This window comes from Parasteatoda tepidariorum, chromosome 9, assembly GCF_043381705.1.
Source record: "Parasteatoda tepidariorum isolate YZ-2023 chromosome 9, CAS_Ptep_4.0, whole genome shotgun sequence".
Lineage (NCBI taxonomy): Eukaryota > Metazoa > Arthropoda > Arachnida > Araneae > Theridiidae > Parasteatoda > Parasteatoda tepidariorum.
The window spans coordinates 68351471-68370439 of NC_092212.1; the positions used below are offsets into that span (position 1 = coordinate 68351471).

General features: G+C 32.4%; 1 protein-coding gene across 1 annotated transcript in view; it reads right to left on the bottom strand.

Moving 5' to 3' along the window:
- Positions 1 to 2560: 2560 nt before the first annotated feature.
- LOC107449783 (uncharacterized) overlaps positions 2561 to 18969 on the bottom strand; it is a 51867-nt gene continuing 35458 nt past the window's right edge. The window contains exon 3 of the mRNA XM_021144816.3: positions 2561 to 4532. Within this exon, the coding sequence (XP_021000475.2) occupies positions 3525 to 4532 (1008 nt within the window). The 3' untranslated portion in view covers positions 2561 to 3524. The remainder of the gene's footprint in view (positions 4533 to 18969) is intronic.

The following is an 18969-nucleotide window of genomic DNA, read 5'->3' on the forward strand; positions in this document are numbered from 1 at the left end:
GATTTAAAATTTCAACAAGATATATCAGGGCTCGAAAAAACTCAGAAATTTTACCCGTCCCCGTGGACGGCTTGTCCAACCATGTACCCGTCCTCCTTTGAAACTAACTCGTAGCTTCTAAACAAATAAATATATAATTTTCTCTTATTTATTACAAACATTTATATAAATTGCACAATGAATTAGTAGTTACTAAGATTACAAATACTAGGATTGCATTATACAGTAATAAAAGGAATACTAGGTTACTAACAGGAACCTAGTATTTCTTTTATAAAATAATTTAAATGACAAATGTCAAGTTATCTGGAATGTCAATTTATCCGGGGTACTGCGTTTTTTAAATAAATCAAATATGACGTTTGCCAGTTGCACAATCAAGGTAATGATTTACAGAGGTTTCTGCACAGAAATCTGAAAAGGGTTTTCCATTTAGGTGGATATTCATAACTGCGTTTAACGCTTCTTTCTTAAGACTAGTACGCGATTTTTTTTCTTTGTAAATTCATTGTTGAAAAGCCCCTTTCAACCGCTGCAGTACGGGAGACAGAGAAAACATCAATTCCACCATGCGCAGTATGTTGCTGTATTTCTAGATTCGAGGGTTATTTTGGAAGTGAGGCGCTAGACTCTTGTAAGATAACAAAAATTGAAATTGAATCACGAACATTAACGGGAAAATGGCCGTCCGCGCGGACGTTGGATTCGAGAAATTAGTTGTCCGCGGGGAATTTTTGACCGCCGAGGACGGGTGGACGGGCTGTTTTTCGAGCCCTGTATAAATATATATAGGAAGAGAATGCGAACTAATAGTAGGAATTGAAAAATGACATCACAAGTGATTTCTTATCTAAAATAGTTCTGTCTCGCATAATATTTTAATAATATTAATTTCTAGATTCTGATCTGAAATCATTGCACAGTGCTTGCTTAAAGTTAAAGGGGTAACTAAGGAGAGAAATATCCTCTTTGTACATACAAATCTGCCATGTAGGTGTTTTTCATATAAAGAGTGCTTATTGCGGTTAGTCATTGATGTGCTATCGTATCGAATCAATCACAATCATGGCCATGTTATTGCTCAACGCTCTAAGGCCCTGATGGGGCCTTTTACCTTTATCATCTTGATTTTTTTGAAGTCGTGAACTAATTTTCATCATGAGTTTTGAAAGCAGAAAAAAAAATAAAAGGAAAAATAATTATGATAGAGAAAAAAGTCAAATGTAGTGTTGCAAATAAAATTTAATAAATTAAATTATAATGTAAAATTTATAAATTGTAAAAGGTTAAAACTTGTGAAGAATTAATTGAATTTATCCGATAAAATAGCATCGTTAGTGAAAAAATGGACTAGGTATCTGATTTTGAAATCTTCAATTAGTATTAATTTATTTTATAACCGTCGTTGAACAGCAGATCCAATTTTATGGGTTTACGACTACTAATGTTCAACTCCCGTAGCCTGTAATTTTGAACCCAATCCAGAAGACAAGGGAACTCCTGGATCGAGTATTGGGAGAAATTTACCTTCGTGGAGGACTTTTTGATGGAGCTAACCCACATTTGCGTTATATGGAGAGGAAGACCACGAGAAACTTCCCACGGTTAGCCTAACGACAAGGGGACTCTAACCCAAGATCCGTCTACCACTGAGGATTTTTCACGTCAGCACTGCGGTCGGTGCAAGCCGGATGCGGATTTCGTGTCGACTGGGATTCGAACCCGGTTCGCCTCATTGGAAGGCGAAAGCTATATCCCCTGAGCCATCGCGGCTCTCAATTAGCATTACTGTTTTAAAAATATTTTTGTAGTTTGCGCAGTTTTTTTTATGCGAAATTGTGTTTTAACCCTTTTGAAGGCCGTGGTAAGTATACTTACCACCACGTTTTACCACTTTTAATTTAGGTTTCCATATTTCAATAACTTCAGCTTTCTTGAAGTGAGTTTGAATAAAATTGGTAACCATTTGTCACTTTTAAAAAACGTATAAAAGTTATAAAATACGTAATTCCTTTTGAAGTTTGTAGCATTTAAGGAATTTATTTTATAAATAAAGAAAAATAAAAATCAGTAAGTTCCTAATAGGTCATGTTAAATATATTTACCACCAAAAAAATGGCATTTTTATAAACTAAATGAGTTTTTTTTTTATATCAATTACTGTTCTTAAAACAATTTCAATTCCAAAAATACTTTAATTTACCTTTACTGGAAATAAAGAGCCTAAATAACTGCCTTGAAAATTTTAAAAAGCAGTAACGAATATAAAACATATATCGATATATTTTAATTTCTATGAAACCACCACTAAAATTTATTTTCCAAAGTAAGTATATATGAAAATTCCACCTTCTAAGCAACTTAACGATAAAGAGGTACATTAAAATAATTAATATCGTCTAGCATTAACCTAAATTTCACATTTTTCTTAGTAATTTATTTTGGAAGTTTTTTAGTATTTACATTATTGTAATTGCACCAGGCAGGGGATGCATAAGTAATTATAGGTTTGATATATGTGAGGTATATGTATAGTTTGTTTTTAAATGACATTTTGGAGTAAGGACCAAGTAGACATTTTAATTTATTGCATATTTCAGTGACTTTAGCTATTATTTTCTTAACATGATCATTCCAGTAAAAAAAATTTTTTATTGTGAGGTCTAGATAGGTAGCTTTATTAACATTACCCTAGCAACAAAATAACTTGGGCCAATATTCATGAATATTGGTTCAGTAAGGATTCAAAGAGCCTTTATTTTTCCGATATTGGCCCTATATGGAATTGATACGTTCCCCCGATATTTTATATCCATTATTTAGCCAATGTAGGACCTATGTAGACTATTCTAGGACCAATATTAAAAGTCTAGACATCCCAATGTAGGTCTCTCGGTGCAAGTTCTTATAGAACCCAACTGGGGCCAAGGTAAAATTGTTGCTATGATAGTAGTATTTCCAAAGAAAGTTAATGTACTTTTTATAAAACCAACCAATTAATATCCTACAAATATATTTCATAAAAAATTATAATATGCAGTGTTACCGACCAAAAATACAGAAGTTTGTTTATGTTTTGCGTTGCCATTTTCATTTATGAAGATTTGGCAAACCTGTGGGAATCTTGTATTTCGCTTTTATCTTACGAAAAATAATATCGTGAAATGTTGCATTCCAAGGAAGACAATTGAGTTTTGTTCCATACTCCAAATAACTCTACAATCATAGGGCAGTAATCAGTCTTAAATGTGTAATAGTTATTCGATATATTATGATGCATAAACCACTATCATTCAGTCGGTAATGGTGGTTAAAGAACGTAGTGGTTTATGTGATACTAGGAACACAATTTTTGGGTATCACATTTTATAGAAGACAATGATTGGAGTTTGTTCCATAAGCTCAACAACTTTTTCTGAGTCATTTTGAAAAACAGTGATGTACAACAATTATTGGACCACCTAAGACCATCCCTTGCGTGATAGTGGCTTTAGAATATGGTAGTTTAAGTGATACTGGAAAAACTATCTTTGGGTCTTACATTTCATAGTAGATAGTGCTTGGAGTTTGTTCCACATACTTAATAACTCTTCAGGAGTCATTCTGTGGGCAGTAATCAAAGTCTTGAAAGTACAGTAAGTATTCGATCTCTTTTTATATCTAAAACCACTATCATCCACAGGATGGAGACCAATTTTACTGGCGCACATACCAGTTATGAAAATATCTTCCAAATAGAAAAATTCCATTTCCAATGCAGCTTTATACAAACCGGGTACAGCTTCTCCGGAAAATACATATCCCGTTCCCGATAGATATGGTGGATATTCCTTGCCAGAAAACATTTCCTCCGAAACGTACCACTTAGAATTTCGGTCTTTAACTGGCGCAGCACCTTTTATGAGACAGCCCATCAGCATTTTCGGATGTCCCTTAGATTGCAATCTTTCACGAAGATTGGGCAGGTTGACAAACATGTCATCGTCTGTTTTCATAACATACGTGGCATGTGCACAGGTTTGGTTGACCCATTTCAGCAACATCACAGACTTTAAGGTTAGGTTGTTGTAAGTGTCCAAGAAGTCTTCCTGGATGATATCGTTGTGTTCATCGCCCTCCCTGACAACAGCAGCGTTCAAGACATCGTCGTTGGTTCTTCCTAGAAGGAAATATATCTGAATATCGGGCATTGCATGTTGTCCCCATGTTTGTCGAATGGCATCTCTGGCTTTGGAGTTTGGGATAGCCGAGCACACTACAATCACGAGAAAGACACTGCCGTTGCATGGTAGCTCGGGCTGTATGAGACTGGCATTAGTTTCAGGGAGTATGTAACTGGATAATAGTCTGCGTAGAAGAATGGGTGACTGATAATTCCGTGCTGATGCCTCAGAAACTGCTGGAGTGTTATTTCCCACACTGGCTGAACTGTACTGTACTGGCATGTAGCAGTATACCCATATGATGGCGGCAAATGCTATCAGCAGACAAATTCTAACGATAACACTTTGAGTAATCATCCACAAAGTTTCCTATTTCTTTCCTCTGTAACAGAATAAAAAATTATATTTAAATAGCAATTTGAGAAAGCACTATACAGTCGAACCTTGTTAACGCGGGACTATCGTAATTATTTCATGTTAACCGAATTTCGTTTTATCCGATACATCATGAAAAAAATTTATTACGTATTTTTAATACATATTATGTACTAAATTATTGTATGCAAGCAATACTATTATAAACCAAACGAAGTAAAATAAGCTTGAATGGTTTTAACTACTTTATTAAACTATTTTATTTATTTGCCCATCTGCTACTTCTGAACAAGGAAGAAAATAGAAATAGCATTCCTCAAAATGAATGATTGGGATTTCATTCACATGCTTATTATCTGTGATGTGTCCAGTTTCTTTTCATGTTAAGCGATAATCAGATTGAAAATTTCATGTTAAACTTTATTTTATTTTATAACCTTTGTTGAACAGCCGACCCAATTTCAACGATTTACGACTACTTATGTTCAACTCCATAGCCTTGTAATTTTGAACCCAATCCAGAACACAGGGGAGCTCCTGGATCGAGTATTGGAAGATATTTGCCTTCGTGGAGGACTTTTTGATGGATCTAATCCGCATTTGCGTTATAGCTCGTTCACCAGGAGTTGGCACTTGGCTCCGCCTTCATCACGTGGTATGCGACGATACCATTTCGCTATTTTTGGGAGAAGGTTGGGAGCAATCCTGAACAATGTTGCTATTTGGCGATCGTTAAGCAAAAATATTTATTTCGCAAACTTTATGTGCATTTTTTTAACAATAAATATTTCATAAATTTGATGATATTTTGCACCATTTTTTATGATATTTCTTTCTTTTGAGTGAATACTTTGTCCTTTATGAGTCATTTCGCTGGGAGTACAGCAGTTTTTAAATTTAAACTATATTTAATTAGCTTGTGTAACAAAATGTATAATAGTAGATGATAAAGCAAAGTAAGTGACTGAAAAAGAATTCACTTTTCGTGTTTGGCGCAAATTAAGGGTTGTCTCAATTTCAACAACGGAGATGTTTCTCTTCTAACTCCCGCGCTGAAATGAACTCTGCGTCCCAGGAGGTGGAGCCAAGTCTCAACTTCTGGTGAACGAACTATACATGGAGAGGAAGATCACGAGAACCTCCCACGGTTAGCCTGACTGCAAGGGGACTCTAACCCAAGATCCGTCTACCACTGAGTATATTTCACGTCAGCACTGTGGTCGGTGCAAGCCGGATGCGGAATTCGTATCGACTGGGATTCGAACCCGGTTCGCCGCATTGGTAGGCAAACGCTCTATCCCCTGAGCCATCGCGGCTCTCATGTTAAACTTGTAAAATACAACAATAATTGATTGCTGATTCGCGGGACCAAACATGTATTTGGTTTAGTGTCGATATCTCACTTTAAGCAGTTCCGCGTTAATAAGATTCGACTGTATTTCAACTGGAAGCAAATGATACCATAGCTGCATATTCTTCCAGATTTTCCAGAAAATTTTATTTTTATATTTAAAGCGATAAAAAAGCTTACGCCATATTTCATTCTTTAAAAATTTCTGTCTGTGGCAGACCGTGCAAAGTCATAGGGGGGCGAGCCACGTTAGAAGTAAAATTTCGAGCAGTGAGGATTCCGGCACGAGTTGTGATTACCAGGAAAACTAGGTCGCTGCTTTAAAAAATGCTTACTACTTGTATATATGCAAATAGATCGTTGTAAATAATACTTTCAATAAATTTTAATGTATATTTTACTTTTATCATCAATCGCCTCTGATTTAATTTTCTGACTTTATACACTAAGTCACCTAGTCACCCTTTTCTTTCCCACTTTTCATTGAACTTCATGACTTTCAATGCATGAAAAACAGATTCGATGAATTGGTCAATAACTTCAATTTGTCGGCATTCTTGTGATTTCCAAAGTGAAACTATGTGTACGACTACACATAAGTTTTTTTGATTTTTCAATTTTTATTCTATAATTTTTATTCTACAATTTTTATTCTAATTTTATTTTTAGGTCCACTTCGGCCTCTGGCACCCTGACCAACCGACAGGACTAGGACAATTTTTATTTCATTACCATTTGAGAGAATCGTTCTTGCCAAGAGCGAAAGTTAACGCCGTATGCGGTAGTAGTCTAAGTATTTAATAAGATATTTACTTCTAGTTAAATAATTTATGCCCGGTGACATAGTGGTAGCTCTCCGCACATTCGTGTCACAGGTCCTTGGTTCGATCCTTGGGCCGGGCAAGGACTCAGCCTTTCATTCCTTCAATGGGTCGATAAAATGAGCACCAAGCGTGCTTGGGAACTAAACACTGGGGGTTACGCGTTCGGCTGACCACCCAACTGGAACATCTGCTCTTGCGCCCCAGAGCCCAAGGCCAATGAAACTGAGATGGGAATAGTAGGTTTTGGCCCTCTGTGGGCTGTTGTGCCACTGAGTTTAGTTTAGTAAGTAAATTAAAGTATTTTTGGAATTGAAATGGATATAGGAAAAACATTCATTTAGCTCTTTAGATAAAATTAATTTAAATTCTAACGCCTTTTTTTGATGGTAAGTATGTTTATCACCACCCGTAGGGTGCTTAAAAGTAGAAAACTGGCATCTACCTTTTTACATAAATTTTATAAATAATTGAAACTGAAAAAGAAATTTTGTATTTTATAACTTTTTATACGTTTTCTAAAACTGGCATATGGTCATGAATTTTACTCACATGCTATCAGATTTGAAGTTATTAACAAATATAAACAATTAAAAATGGTAAAATAGTTTCCTTTGTACTTCTAAAATTTGTTTTAAGTATACTTATCACGACTTTGGAAAGGGTTAAGTAACTACATTGAACTTTAAATCAGAAAATTTTGTTGTTTTTTTTAAAATAGAGGGAAAATTAAAACACGAATATCTTGTTGTTTTTAAACCTAAATTGAATTATCCGGTTAAATTTAAAAATAATAAAAAGAAACTATTTTTCTATTGTTATTTCGCTACAACTAAAAATTGTTTCTAAATTTCTTTGCGAAGACGGTACAAGTTCATGAAGCAACTATGTTACACTTAAAATTTCAGGAGGTATTATATTTACTAACAAATAAACTACAATGTAGTTAATAGATATAGTTCAAAGTTTATATTTCTTATTTACAAATATTTAATAGAAATATCATTCATTTACCTGAATAAACTCGGTCAATTATTATATTTTTTGAGTTTTTTTTTCTTGCAAAACTTGAAATTTGGGTGGAGATTTACTCTTGTTTCTCTTTTAACCTATTTCTGAAAGAGACGAAAATGAACAACTGTTTCTCAGTATCAGCTCGAGAGATCTCACCGATTCATCGATTATAATGGAAAAAATATGATATATTTCTTGGATTTAAAAAAAACATACTAATCAAGGGACCGTTCATATATTACGTAAGCATCTTTCTGGCAATTAAACCCTTCCTTGTGAAAGTAACTAAAGTTAGTTACATCCCCTTATAAGCTTATCTACTTTATGTTTTAGATTTACATCCCCTTATAAGCTTATCTACTTTATGTTTTAGAAAAAGCAATCAGCTTTAAGAAATTCGATAACTATACACAGTTTTATTGTTGTCGTAATCGACGCATGATTTTCAAAAATTTAACTATCCAAAATCATTTATTTATTTTCAAAAAAATAATAATAAATAAATAAATAAACAGTACCAGAACTTTCTTATTTCAAATCTGTGAAGAATAAAGCTATTAATTTTTTTCTTAAAAAAAAGGGGAAAAAAACAGTACCAGAACTGGCTTATTTAAAATCTGTAAAGAATAAAGATATGAAATTTTTTTTAGGAATAAAGAAAATAAAAACAGTACGAGAACTTTCTTATTTAAAATCTGTAAAGAATAAAGATAATTTTAAAAAAAAGAAAAGAAACAAACAAAAACAGTACCAGAACTTCCTTATTTAAAATCTGTAAAGAATAAAGATATTAAATTTTTTTAAAAGAAAAAAAAACAGTACCAGAACTTTCTTATTTGAAATCTGTAAAGAATAAAGATATTAAATTTCAGAACTTGCTTATTTAAAATCTATCAAAAATAAAGATATTCGATTCTTAAAAAAAGAAAAGAAGGAAAAAAACTTATTTAAATTGTTTGCGAGATTTGAGAGTCCATTGCATAGAGATTTGAAAAAATAGTTTACAGGTGATTATAATTTTTTTTTTTTAGAAACATGAAATGTTTATCTACCCACACATCAAATATTTGTTTTTGAATCTAAAGTCAAAGCTTTGCATTTTCTGGTGCAATATATCACCTGCTTTGCTAAAAATATTGACTACTACAGCAGGGTTCTCACGGTTTGGAAAAAATTTTTTAAGTGGCAGCAAAATTCAGATAAATCTGGATGAGCTACAGTAAATTTTTAATTGAAAGTAAATATATATATATGGGTGCAAAAAATACCTCGGGAATAATTTCGTAATTCTCAAAAGAAAGCGAAATTTAAGCATTTATCAGTAGTCTTGAAAAATCTTAGTTACTACTCATTTATTTTTCCACTACTCATTTATTAGTTACTACTTACTTTCATTACTACTCATTTATTAGTTACTACTCATTCGCGGGAGCCCTGTACATGGATGCCTAAAAATGCATTGAAGGAATGCTTTAATGTAAAAGTATTTGTTTAGGTATATGCCTTTCGGCACTTGCCTATTCATCGTAGTTAATTGCCAGTTGGTAAAGCAAGAAAACATATCTGAATTGGGTATACTATAGCCTACGTCACAGGTTGTGTTATTCCTACTAAATTTAACCCATGAACGGCATTTTCTGCGAGCCTAACTTCAAGCTACAAATAAACAAACGAAGTGTTTGATCGTTTAAATAGCTGCTCGCCAGATTTTATTGCATTATAAAGAAAAGTAATTGATATTCGATTTTTGATTAATAATTGATTTATGTGGATAGTGGCATNTAAAAAATTATTGTTAATAATTTTCTTCTCTTGTCATTATTTTTTATTTTTTTCCATATTCTCTGAATTTTTTAGCTTATTTCATGAGTTCTATATACTTGCAGCTTATGCGCAGTTAATAAAACTTATTCTTTTCGTTTTTCTCTTTGTTTTTATATTGCTATATATATATATGTATATATATATATATATATATATATGTATTTTAAATTATACCTCTGGGGATACTGAATTGGTGATCGATCGTTCTCTGGTTCAGGCCAAAATTGCAATCTGTGGATGAATGAGTAGGTGCACCCTATAAACGGGTGTAACGTATGAGTGTGGCAGAAGTCGAATTCTTGGCCATAGATGGCGCCACTGAAACACAAGAACAATCACATTCCTTATACCTTAATGGCCGACCACAACACCAACAGTTTACAAAAGAATATCAATGTACAAACAAATAAAATAGGTAAAAAGATAACAAGTATAAAATTAAGAATCTTATATCTTATATCCATCGTTGAACAGCCGACCCAATTTTGCGTTTACGACTACTAATGTTCAACTCCGTGGCCTTTTATTTTTGAGCTAATTCAGAAGACTAGGAAACTCCTGGATCAGTACCCCCAGAGGTATTGATTTGTTATGGGAACATGGAGGACTTTGCAACTCGACAGATTTAACGTGCATCAGTCACCATTTACTACGCAGGGAGTCTTCGGCCGGCTCGGATCGAACCCACGAACTCTTGGACATGGGCCCAGTGCCCTACCAACCAGGCTATCCCTTCCCAAAAATTTAAGAATCTGGGTAAAATGGAAGATTGAAAAAAAACAGTATTAAAATTTTACTAACTGTTGTTAAAAAAAATTAATTAAGCAAGCATTACGAAGTGCGTTAAAATTTTGACCACATAAACTACCACAGTGCTTTCAAAAATAGAAAGTAGTAACTAGACTGTAAGGAGATTTATTTTTTCTTGTTATTAGGTGCGAATTTCATGTAAAAATAAGTCTTTTTTTATGTTTTTTCCCCTGTATATATTCACAACCCTACAATAATGGAAGAGCAGAGATGTCAACTGCTCCGGACACGCCAAAATAATTTAAAAAACGGTAAAGAATTGCAAACTAAATTTTGCAAATACTTGACTAATTTTGCCTGCTTTCTAGAAAGTTTAAGGTGACACAACTTTAATAAGTTGTGAATTATATAAACCTACGAATAGTTTAGAAATAGTGGTAGATAAAAACCTAATAATTTGAATTTATTTAACCAGGAATTACAATTAATAAGCTACCACTTAAAAATATTTATTCGCTGTCCGGAGTAAGTTGGCATCTCTGGAAGAGATACTTTGAGTTTTCGAATTCTTCGAAATTTCTCAATAAAAAATTAATTCTTAAGGGATTATTTTATAACTTTCAAGATGTTCATGAGATTTTTCATATTAATCAATAAGATTTAAAGTTTTCTGAGGTTTGGGAGACCAGTAATAAATTGCGAAAGAAAAACGTATTTTTTAGCACCCTATGCCAAAAAATCAAACAATAGACTTGTAACTTGGATTGATTGTTTTAGTTGTTATTTTTTATAACTGCATAAAATTTTGTAAACCCAGAGTAAATACTTCTGAAGATATAGTCATTTATATACAGTAAAAAAAAAATTTAAACTATGAAGTTTCGAATGCCAAAAAATATTTAGGATGTAACTACATTAAAAATTCATAAAATAGAAAAAGAAATGAATTCAGATAAACCATCAGTAAACTATGAAGTTTCGAATGCTAAAAAAAAATTACGAAGTAACTACGTTATTAATTTATGGAATAGAAAAAAATTAGTTCAGATAAACCAAGATTAAACTATGAAGTTTCGAATGCTAAAAAAATATTTAGGATGTAACTACACTAAAAATTATAAATTTATTAAAAGAAATGAATTCAGATAAACCAAAAGTTAACAATGAAGTTTCGAATGCTAAAAAAAATTACGAAGTAACTACGTTATTAGTTTATGGAATAGAAAAAAATAAGTTCAGATAAACCAAGAGTAAACTATGAAGTTTCGAATGCTAAAAAAGTATTCAGGAAGTAGCAACATTAAAAATTTATAAAACAGAAAAAAATGAATTCAGATAAATCAAAAGTAAACCATGAAGTTACGAATGCTAAAAAAAATTACGAAGTAACTACGTTATTAATTTATGGATTTGAAAAAAATAAGTTCAGCTAAACCAAGAGTAAACTATGAAATTTCGAATGCTAAAAAAATATTCAGGAAGTAGCTACATTAAAAATTTATAAAATAGAGAAAAATGAATTCAGATAAATCAAAAGTAAACCATGAAGTTTCGAATGCTAAAATAATTTACGAAGAAATTACGTTATTAATTTATAGATTTGAAAAAAATAAGTTCAGATAAACCAAGAGTAAACTATGAAATTTTGAATGCTAAAAAAATATTCAGGAAGTAGCTACATTAAAAATTTATAAAATAGAGAAAAATGAATTCAGATAAATCAAAAGTAAACCATGAAGTTTCGAATGCTAAAAGAATTTACGAAGAAATTACGTTATTAATTTATAGAATAGAAAAAAAAATGAGTTCAGATAAGCCAAGAGTAAACTATGAAATTTTGAATGCTAATAAAATATTCAGGAAGTAGCTACATTAAAAATTTATAAAATAGAGAAAAATGAATTCTGATAAATCAAAAGTAAACCATGAAGTTTCGAATGCTAAAATTTTTTTTTTCGAAGTATCAAATTGAATATAAATAATGGCAAGATTAGAGGCTGCTATTAAGATTTGAAGTAATTAGTCCTAATTTGTTTATAATTAGATTTTTGTAAAAACAACTTTCAGCAATTGAAACTTTATACTGTATTCTTGGTTTATCTGGATTCATTATTTTCTATACATTAAATTTTAAATTAGTATTGTACTTGGAAGAAAATTTGTCACGCTATATAGCGTTCTCTTAGTGAAGGCGTGCCGTTTTTTATGTTTTGCATAGTACAATAAAAAAGCTCTTATTTCTAACTACTAAAATTAATGTTATTCAAATATAGTAATCGCAGCGTCCTGCCAAAAAAAAAATTTAAAATATTAGTCAATTTGCTATTACAATAACTAACAACAACTTTCAAATTAAAAAATTACTGAAATACTTAGTTTTTAGATTTCACTATATTTAAAAAAAGACGCTATCAGTTTTATTACTAAATATTATTATTTAAAATTGATAATTAAAAGTAGTATTTAGTTTCATTGAAAGATTCGTTAAAAGAGTAATGTTCGCGTATGAGTTGTTATTAAAAGAAAGGAAAAAACACCACACGTCACCTACCACTATTTTATTGTAATCGCAATTGGATGCTGCGACAGCTGTTAATATCCATCTTCATATTTTGTGAAAAGATTTCTCGTAAAAAAAAAAAATTAATAATGAAAATTTTAATACTACCGCTAGAAAAATTTTAATTATTTGTATATAAAATTCCAAATTGCTATTAGGTTATAATAATTTGATAATTTCTGTAATTTCTAAAAATGCTGGAAAGGAAACAAGCATGTGATGTCACGGAAGTGATAAATCTAGTGGTGGTAGTTGAGTTTTCGCAAGGCTACAAAAATCAGTTTAATATGCATTAGGAACGCTCTATCCCCTGAGCCATCGCGACTCAGGGTACAATTATTGAACTTTTGGAAGAAAATTTTCTCCAAGTTATTAATTTTTCTTTGATACTTGCTATTCCTTTAAATAAAATTTCCTAGATATTTCGCTCATTATAATGTATCAATTATTTTTTTCCACCTTTGTTTATATTTTAGAGATGTAGAGATAAACTAGAGAGCGGATCGGCGAGTTATTACAGTTATTTGTGATATTAAAGAACAAAAAAAAATTCATGAGAAAATCTGTAATAGAGTCAAAATTTTTCAACTGTAATAAGAAAAATTGGAAAGTGATATTATTTTTTGAAAATCCAATGCATTAAATGAGCTTTTATGTGTTTAGTCAAGTGTTAAATCCATTTAAAAAAAAAAAAAACGAACAATTTTCAGTAAGTTATAAAGAATTGAACTTTTTACTCCTATGTATTTAGAAGGGAAAAAAATATGTTTTGAGAATCGCTGAAGAAATTCGAACAAAAATTTAAGGTATTATGTTAAAAAATAAATAATTTTTAAGGAGTACATAGAAACTGTCAAATGTTACGAATAATGCTACGGAAAGAAATTTGAAATTTTTTTATTAAAATATTTTTTTTTGCTATGTAGAGATAAAACATAAACGTCAAATAGGAAATCTATAACAGAATTTAATAACGAAAAATATGATTCAAAAATTTAAAGGAGCAAAAATTATTGAACATTTTTCAGCTCTCAATGTTAGGTTTTTAAGAAAAAAATGACTTTTTACATACTTGCTACAAAGAAATTACAATTTCAGTCTTCAATAATTAAAGTAACGCCCCTTTCTTCGATGTAATTCTCAAATTTCGCGTTACTATGGCAACCAATTATAAAAACGAAATTTCATAATAAATTGTGAATGACAAATATTTTATGATTTTTGTTCTATTAAAGCATCGGACAATTTTTTTTCTTTTTTAAATTCTCTAACCTATTCCTCATTTAACACTGCTCTTATTTTTCTCTGTGCGGTGTATTATAATTTTTTTTATTTCATAATTATTTAGCGAATTTGAAACTAATGTTTGGTGGTTATTTATTATTTTCTCGTTTTGTACAGTGTGCAAAATAAAAGCAAGAACAACTTAATAACTTTTGATCTAAAGATCAGGTTTTAACGCTGTAATATGCGACCGTAATTCGAGGGTCTAACCATACATATACTAATTCATTATTGCAGGCCGCATTTTAGAATAGATATCAGAAATAAAAAAATAATTTTTATTAATAAACATATATCAAAGACAGAAATCAATGTTTGGCGATTTATAAAAAGAATTACACTTAACTTATGAAAAAAGATTCCCTAGTTCAGCGATTCCCAAATGGTGTTCCGCAGAACTCTAGGGTTCCGTGGAAGAGTTAAAGGGATTCTGCGATTCACTTTTAATAACCAGATACGAGCTTTGAAACCTCTGACTACATTTAGATATAACCTATAATTTATTTAGTTTTTCTGTTGTTTTTGTAAAATTATTTCAAGTAATGAAATAGAAATGAATGAATGTATACCAATGAAATAGAAACGGCATTGTTTAAAAGAAAACATAACATTTCGAATAGCAATACATTGAATAATTTATGAAAAAAAAACAAAGATTTATAAAATACTGCATTAATATTCCCAGTCACGCTTTTCAAACCATATAATAATATATTTCATAACTAAATTCCTTAATAGAGAAATATGTTTTCCTAATAACTCTTTTCAACATTTGCAGCAGTTCTTTTGAGATTTTTTCTAGAAGTAAACCATAATTCGGCTTATTTCATTTATTTTCAGCTTATGTATATAATGACGTGAAAAACCGAAATCAAGAGAATGTCGACTTTCACCGGTGAATGTCAGCAACCACATAGCCACTTTGGTGCATGTCCGAAATATTTGTTATATCCGATTTGATATTAATTTACTCTTTGATATTATTATATTTATTCGATATTTTAATATCTGCTGAGTATAGATTAGAACAAACATCACCGTTCGGAGTACCGTGCAAATGTATACCTGGCAGTGGCACTGAGCCTTAAAAAATCATCAGTGTAGGGTATACCGGATAAATGTATAATGGGTAGTAACACTTAACTAGACCTAGTGTTTACTTTGGACCTTTACCAAAGGGAATGATTGTCGACATTCACCAGTGGAAGTCAACAATCACCAATTTCAGTCATTCACAATAGCATTACATCATAGATATCAAAAATAAAGTCATAACTAGACAATATATAGCACAAGGACTGCAGATTTTACAGTCTGACATAAAACCTGTTTTAAGATTATTGAGGATAAATTGGGGAATAAATTCGTTACTCTAATTAAATATTTTAAAAACAGTTTTTAAAATAAAAAACAGTTTTTTATGTTAATAATTTTTTTTTTTTATGTTATAACGTTCACTATTACTTTAAGAAACTTTATCTATAAAGTCGGGGTTCTGCCGAAAGGAGCTTAATTATTTAGGGTTCCGTAGCAAAAAAAATAGTGCGTGGAGTCCCTCCGCGCGGAAGAAGTTTAACTTCTCAACCAGCGACGTTAATTGTAGAAGGATCACTAGTTCTATTGTGGTTGCCTCGTCTCGCCATGGAAAATGTATTTGTATTAATAATGTATGTGAATGCGTCATAATGTAATTTCAGAAGAGAAAACCTAACAATCAATTGATATTCACAGGAGACGTACCTTGACATAACCTTAAATCCGTCGCATTGTCCGTGGGATTGTTTTCACTCATTTTTTACAATTGTTATCCACTAAATTTAAAAATAAAAAATACTACCCAATTAAATTATATGTGTATCAAAACAAACTAAAAAAATATTGAGTATAGTAAAGTGCGGCGTGCTCTCTGCTTTCGCTTATAGCACTGCGTTTCAATAGGTAAGGCTTAATTTAGCCTAATAAGATTTATTTGAGCTCTGCGGCTCTTCTTCNCGCTGCTTGTCATTGGGGTGCAATGGAACAATTTTCATCAACCTGAGTGGTGGGCCGCACGTCCTAAACAATTCCAGTGTTGTCATCACGACCGCGACATTTAGGTCCAAATCTATTTTGTGGTGAACGCATATTGTGTCAGAGAAGAATAGTTCTAATCTCTTGGCGACAGTCTGGCTTTAGCCTTCAGCCATCTCCACAGGCAAGTTAATTATTAAAATGTTCTGCCAGTTCGAGAACTTCGTTCGCAAGGGTGATGCCCTCTGCACTGCATCTCCCTGAGTGACGGAAGACGGACGTATAAATTTTGTCATTTGTCTAGGCTCGCCTGTCGTCATTTTGACGTTAATTTGTATGCTATTTAAATCCAAAACCTCTACATCTATGATTATTATGATGAACCTTTATCTTGCGGCTGGGGAAATGAATAGAAGACTCAAAGAAATTAAGATCTTTCCATACGAAAAAGATAAAATTTGCTCGGAAATAATCTGTTGTAGAAAAATTATTTAAATCAGTTATTAAAAGGCATATCTCTATATATTGGGCTGCAACTAAATTTCTAAATACCCTTTAAAAAGTGTTTTCAGCTCTAAAAGTCATATTTTTAAATTTTTTAAAAAAGTTGACTGTGTGGGAGCATTTTATTTTATTTTATAACCGTCGTTGAACAGCTGACCCAATTTTTTGGGTATACGACTACTAATGTTCAACTCCGTAGCCTTGTAGTTTTGAACCCAATCCAGAAGACAAGGGAACTCCTGGATCAAGTATTGGAAGAAATTTGTCTTCGTGGAGGACCTTTGGATGGAACTAACCCGCATTTACGTTACATGGAGAGGAAAACCACTCACGGTTGGTCTGACGTCAATGAGATTTTACGTCAGCACTGTGGTCGTTGCAAACCGGATATGGAATTCGCATTGACCAGCCATCGCTGGGATTCGAACCCGGTGCAGCTCATTGGAAGGCGAGCTCTCTATCCCTTGAGCCATCACGGCTCAATATATAGAGAGTAGTCGCACTCTGGAATATATGATATAATATAGTTTGGTCAAGAGAGTAGTGGATAACTTGGACCTCTGAATGTTAATTTCACTTTCTGCGTGTTTCGCCATCGTAAAGAAATCGGAGATTCTCTTCAAATTTTGGATTTAGAATTAATTTTTCCGACTGTTAACAAATTACATAATAAAAACAAACAAATAATTAAATTGGATAAATTCGTGATTGGATTGAATTACATATTACTATATATGCTTAATTTTTTTAAAATAGTGGTGGTCAAAAAGATTATAAATTTAGTTTATAAATGCAAGAAATATATAGAAAGTATACATTTTACTGCCACTTTTAATATAGAAATAAAATTTTACGCCAAATGCGTAAAAGTTGGCAGGTATGCAATTGTATTCACTAAGTTTGTGATTCACATAAAGCATTCAAGATATATGGCGAAATGTGCAAAAAAGTGAAATTAACATTAAGGGGTCCACGTTTTCATCCGCTGTCCAGACCAAATTATTACGACCCTATTGCTGCTACCCTGAATATTTTGAGGGTCAAAAATTCATTTCTGTCTTAAAATAAGGTACGTTAACCCTTTTGTTTTTGCTCTCCTCTTACGCGACGCCACTGAAGGGAGCATCACATCGCCAAGTAAGCACATTGCATGAAGATTCCTTATTAAATTTTACTTCATAGCTAAAAAATACTTCAATTCTAAATATAACAAACAAGAGAAACTAGTTTCGACTTTCAAGTCTCGTTCGTTGTAGTGGAACTGGGCGTCTGAGGTCTTTCGGCCCTTTTCCCATTCATCCTGAAATTAAACTAAGAAACATACATGACAAAATTAAAGTTTGGGGAGCAAATGGAGTTCTTGAGAGAAGAAAAATGACACTTTGCCATTATTAGGCAAATACAAAATTAAAAGTAATAAAAATGTACATGAAAAAAGGTAAAATTAAAGTACAATGGGAAAATAAACACTAATGAATATTTACAGTTTGGAAATACATACAAAAGGAGGGCGAGTTAAAGGAATGTGAGGATATATATAGTAGTATTAACCCAATATACGTAAATGGAATATTTGCCAAGAGGTAAAAGAAACATTAGTCAGTGGCAGGTAGGTAGCTAGGTACTTTATTTCTTTATTTACGTCGCACTAGAGCTGCACAATGGGCTATTAGAGACGGTCTGCGAAGCATCCCTGAGGATGATCCGAAGACATGCCATCGCAATTTTGATCCTCTGTAGAAGGGATGGCTCCCCTGCTTCGGTAGACCGACTACCTGCACGCGAAGTCGAGCACTTTACGGTAGAACAGTTTAACGAGGACCGATACCGCGCACCCTAGGTCCCTACTGACCATAGCCAGTGATGCTTGACTTCGGTGTTCTACTGGGAACCGCGTCTTTACGATCAGTTCACTGCGGGACTAGTCAGTGGCAGAGTGAGGCAGTTACCATATTCCTTGGCGGCTATAAATTTATTGACCAAACTGTTTCGCGCCCAACTCCAGCTAACTACGGTACTCGTACACGCAGTGCATTGCGTCAATGCCGACTCAATACGACTCTGGTAGCGAAATTGAAGTACGTTTATGAGTTGGGTTTCGTAATTTCATCGTCTGTACTAATAATTAGCATATTTAAACCCTTGAGCCATTAAAATCGCATCCTAGTCCACTAAAATCTTACCATTAGATACAAAATCATTAAGATGCTTTTTTTCGCGTACTGCCCAAATGTACTGAAGGTCAAAATATAACCAAAGAGAAAGGCATGCAAACGACAGAAAACTTAAGGAACATCTGGTGGATATGCAAAC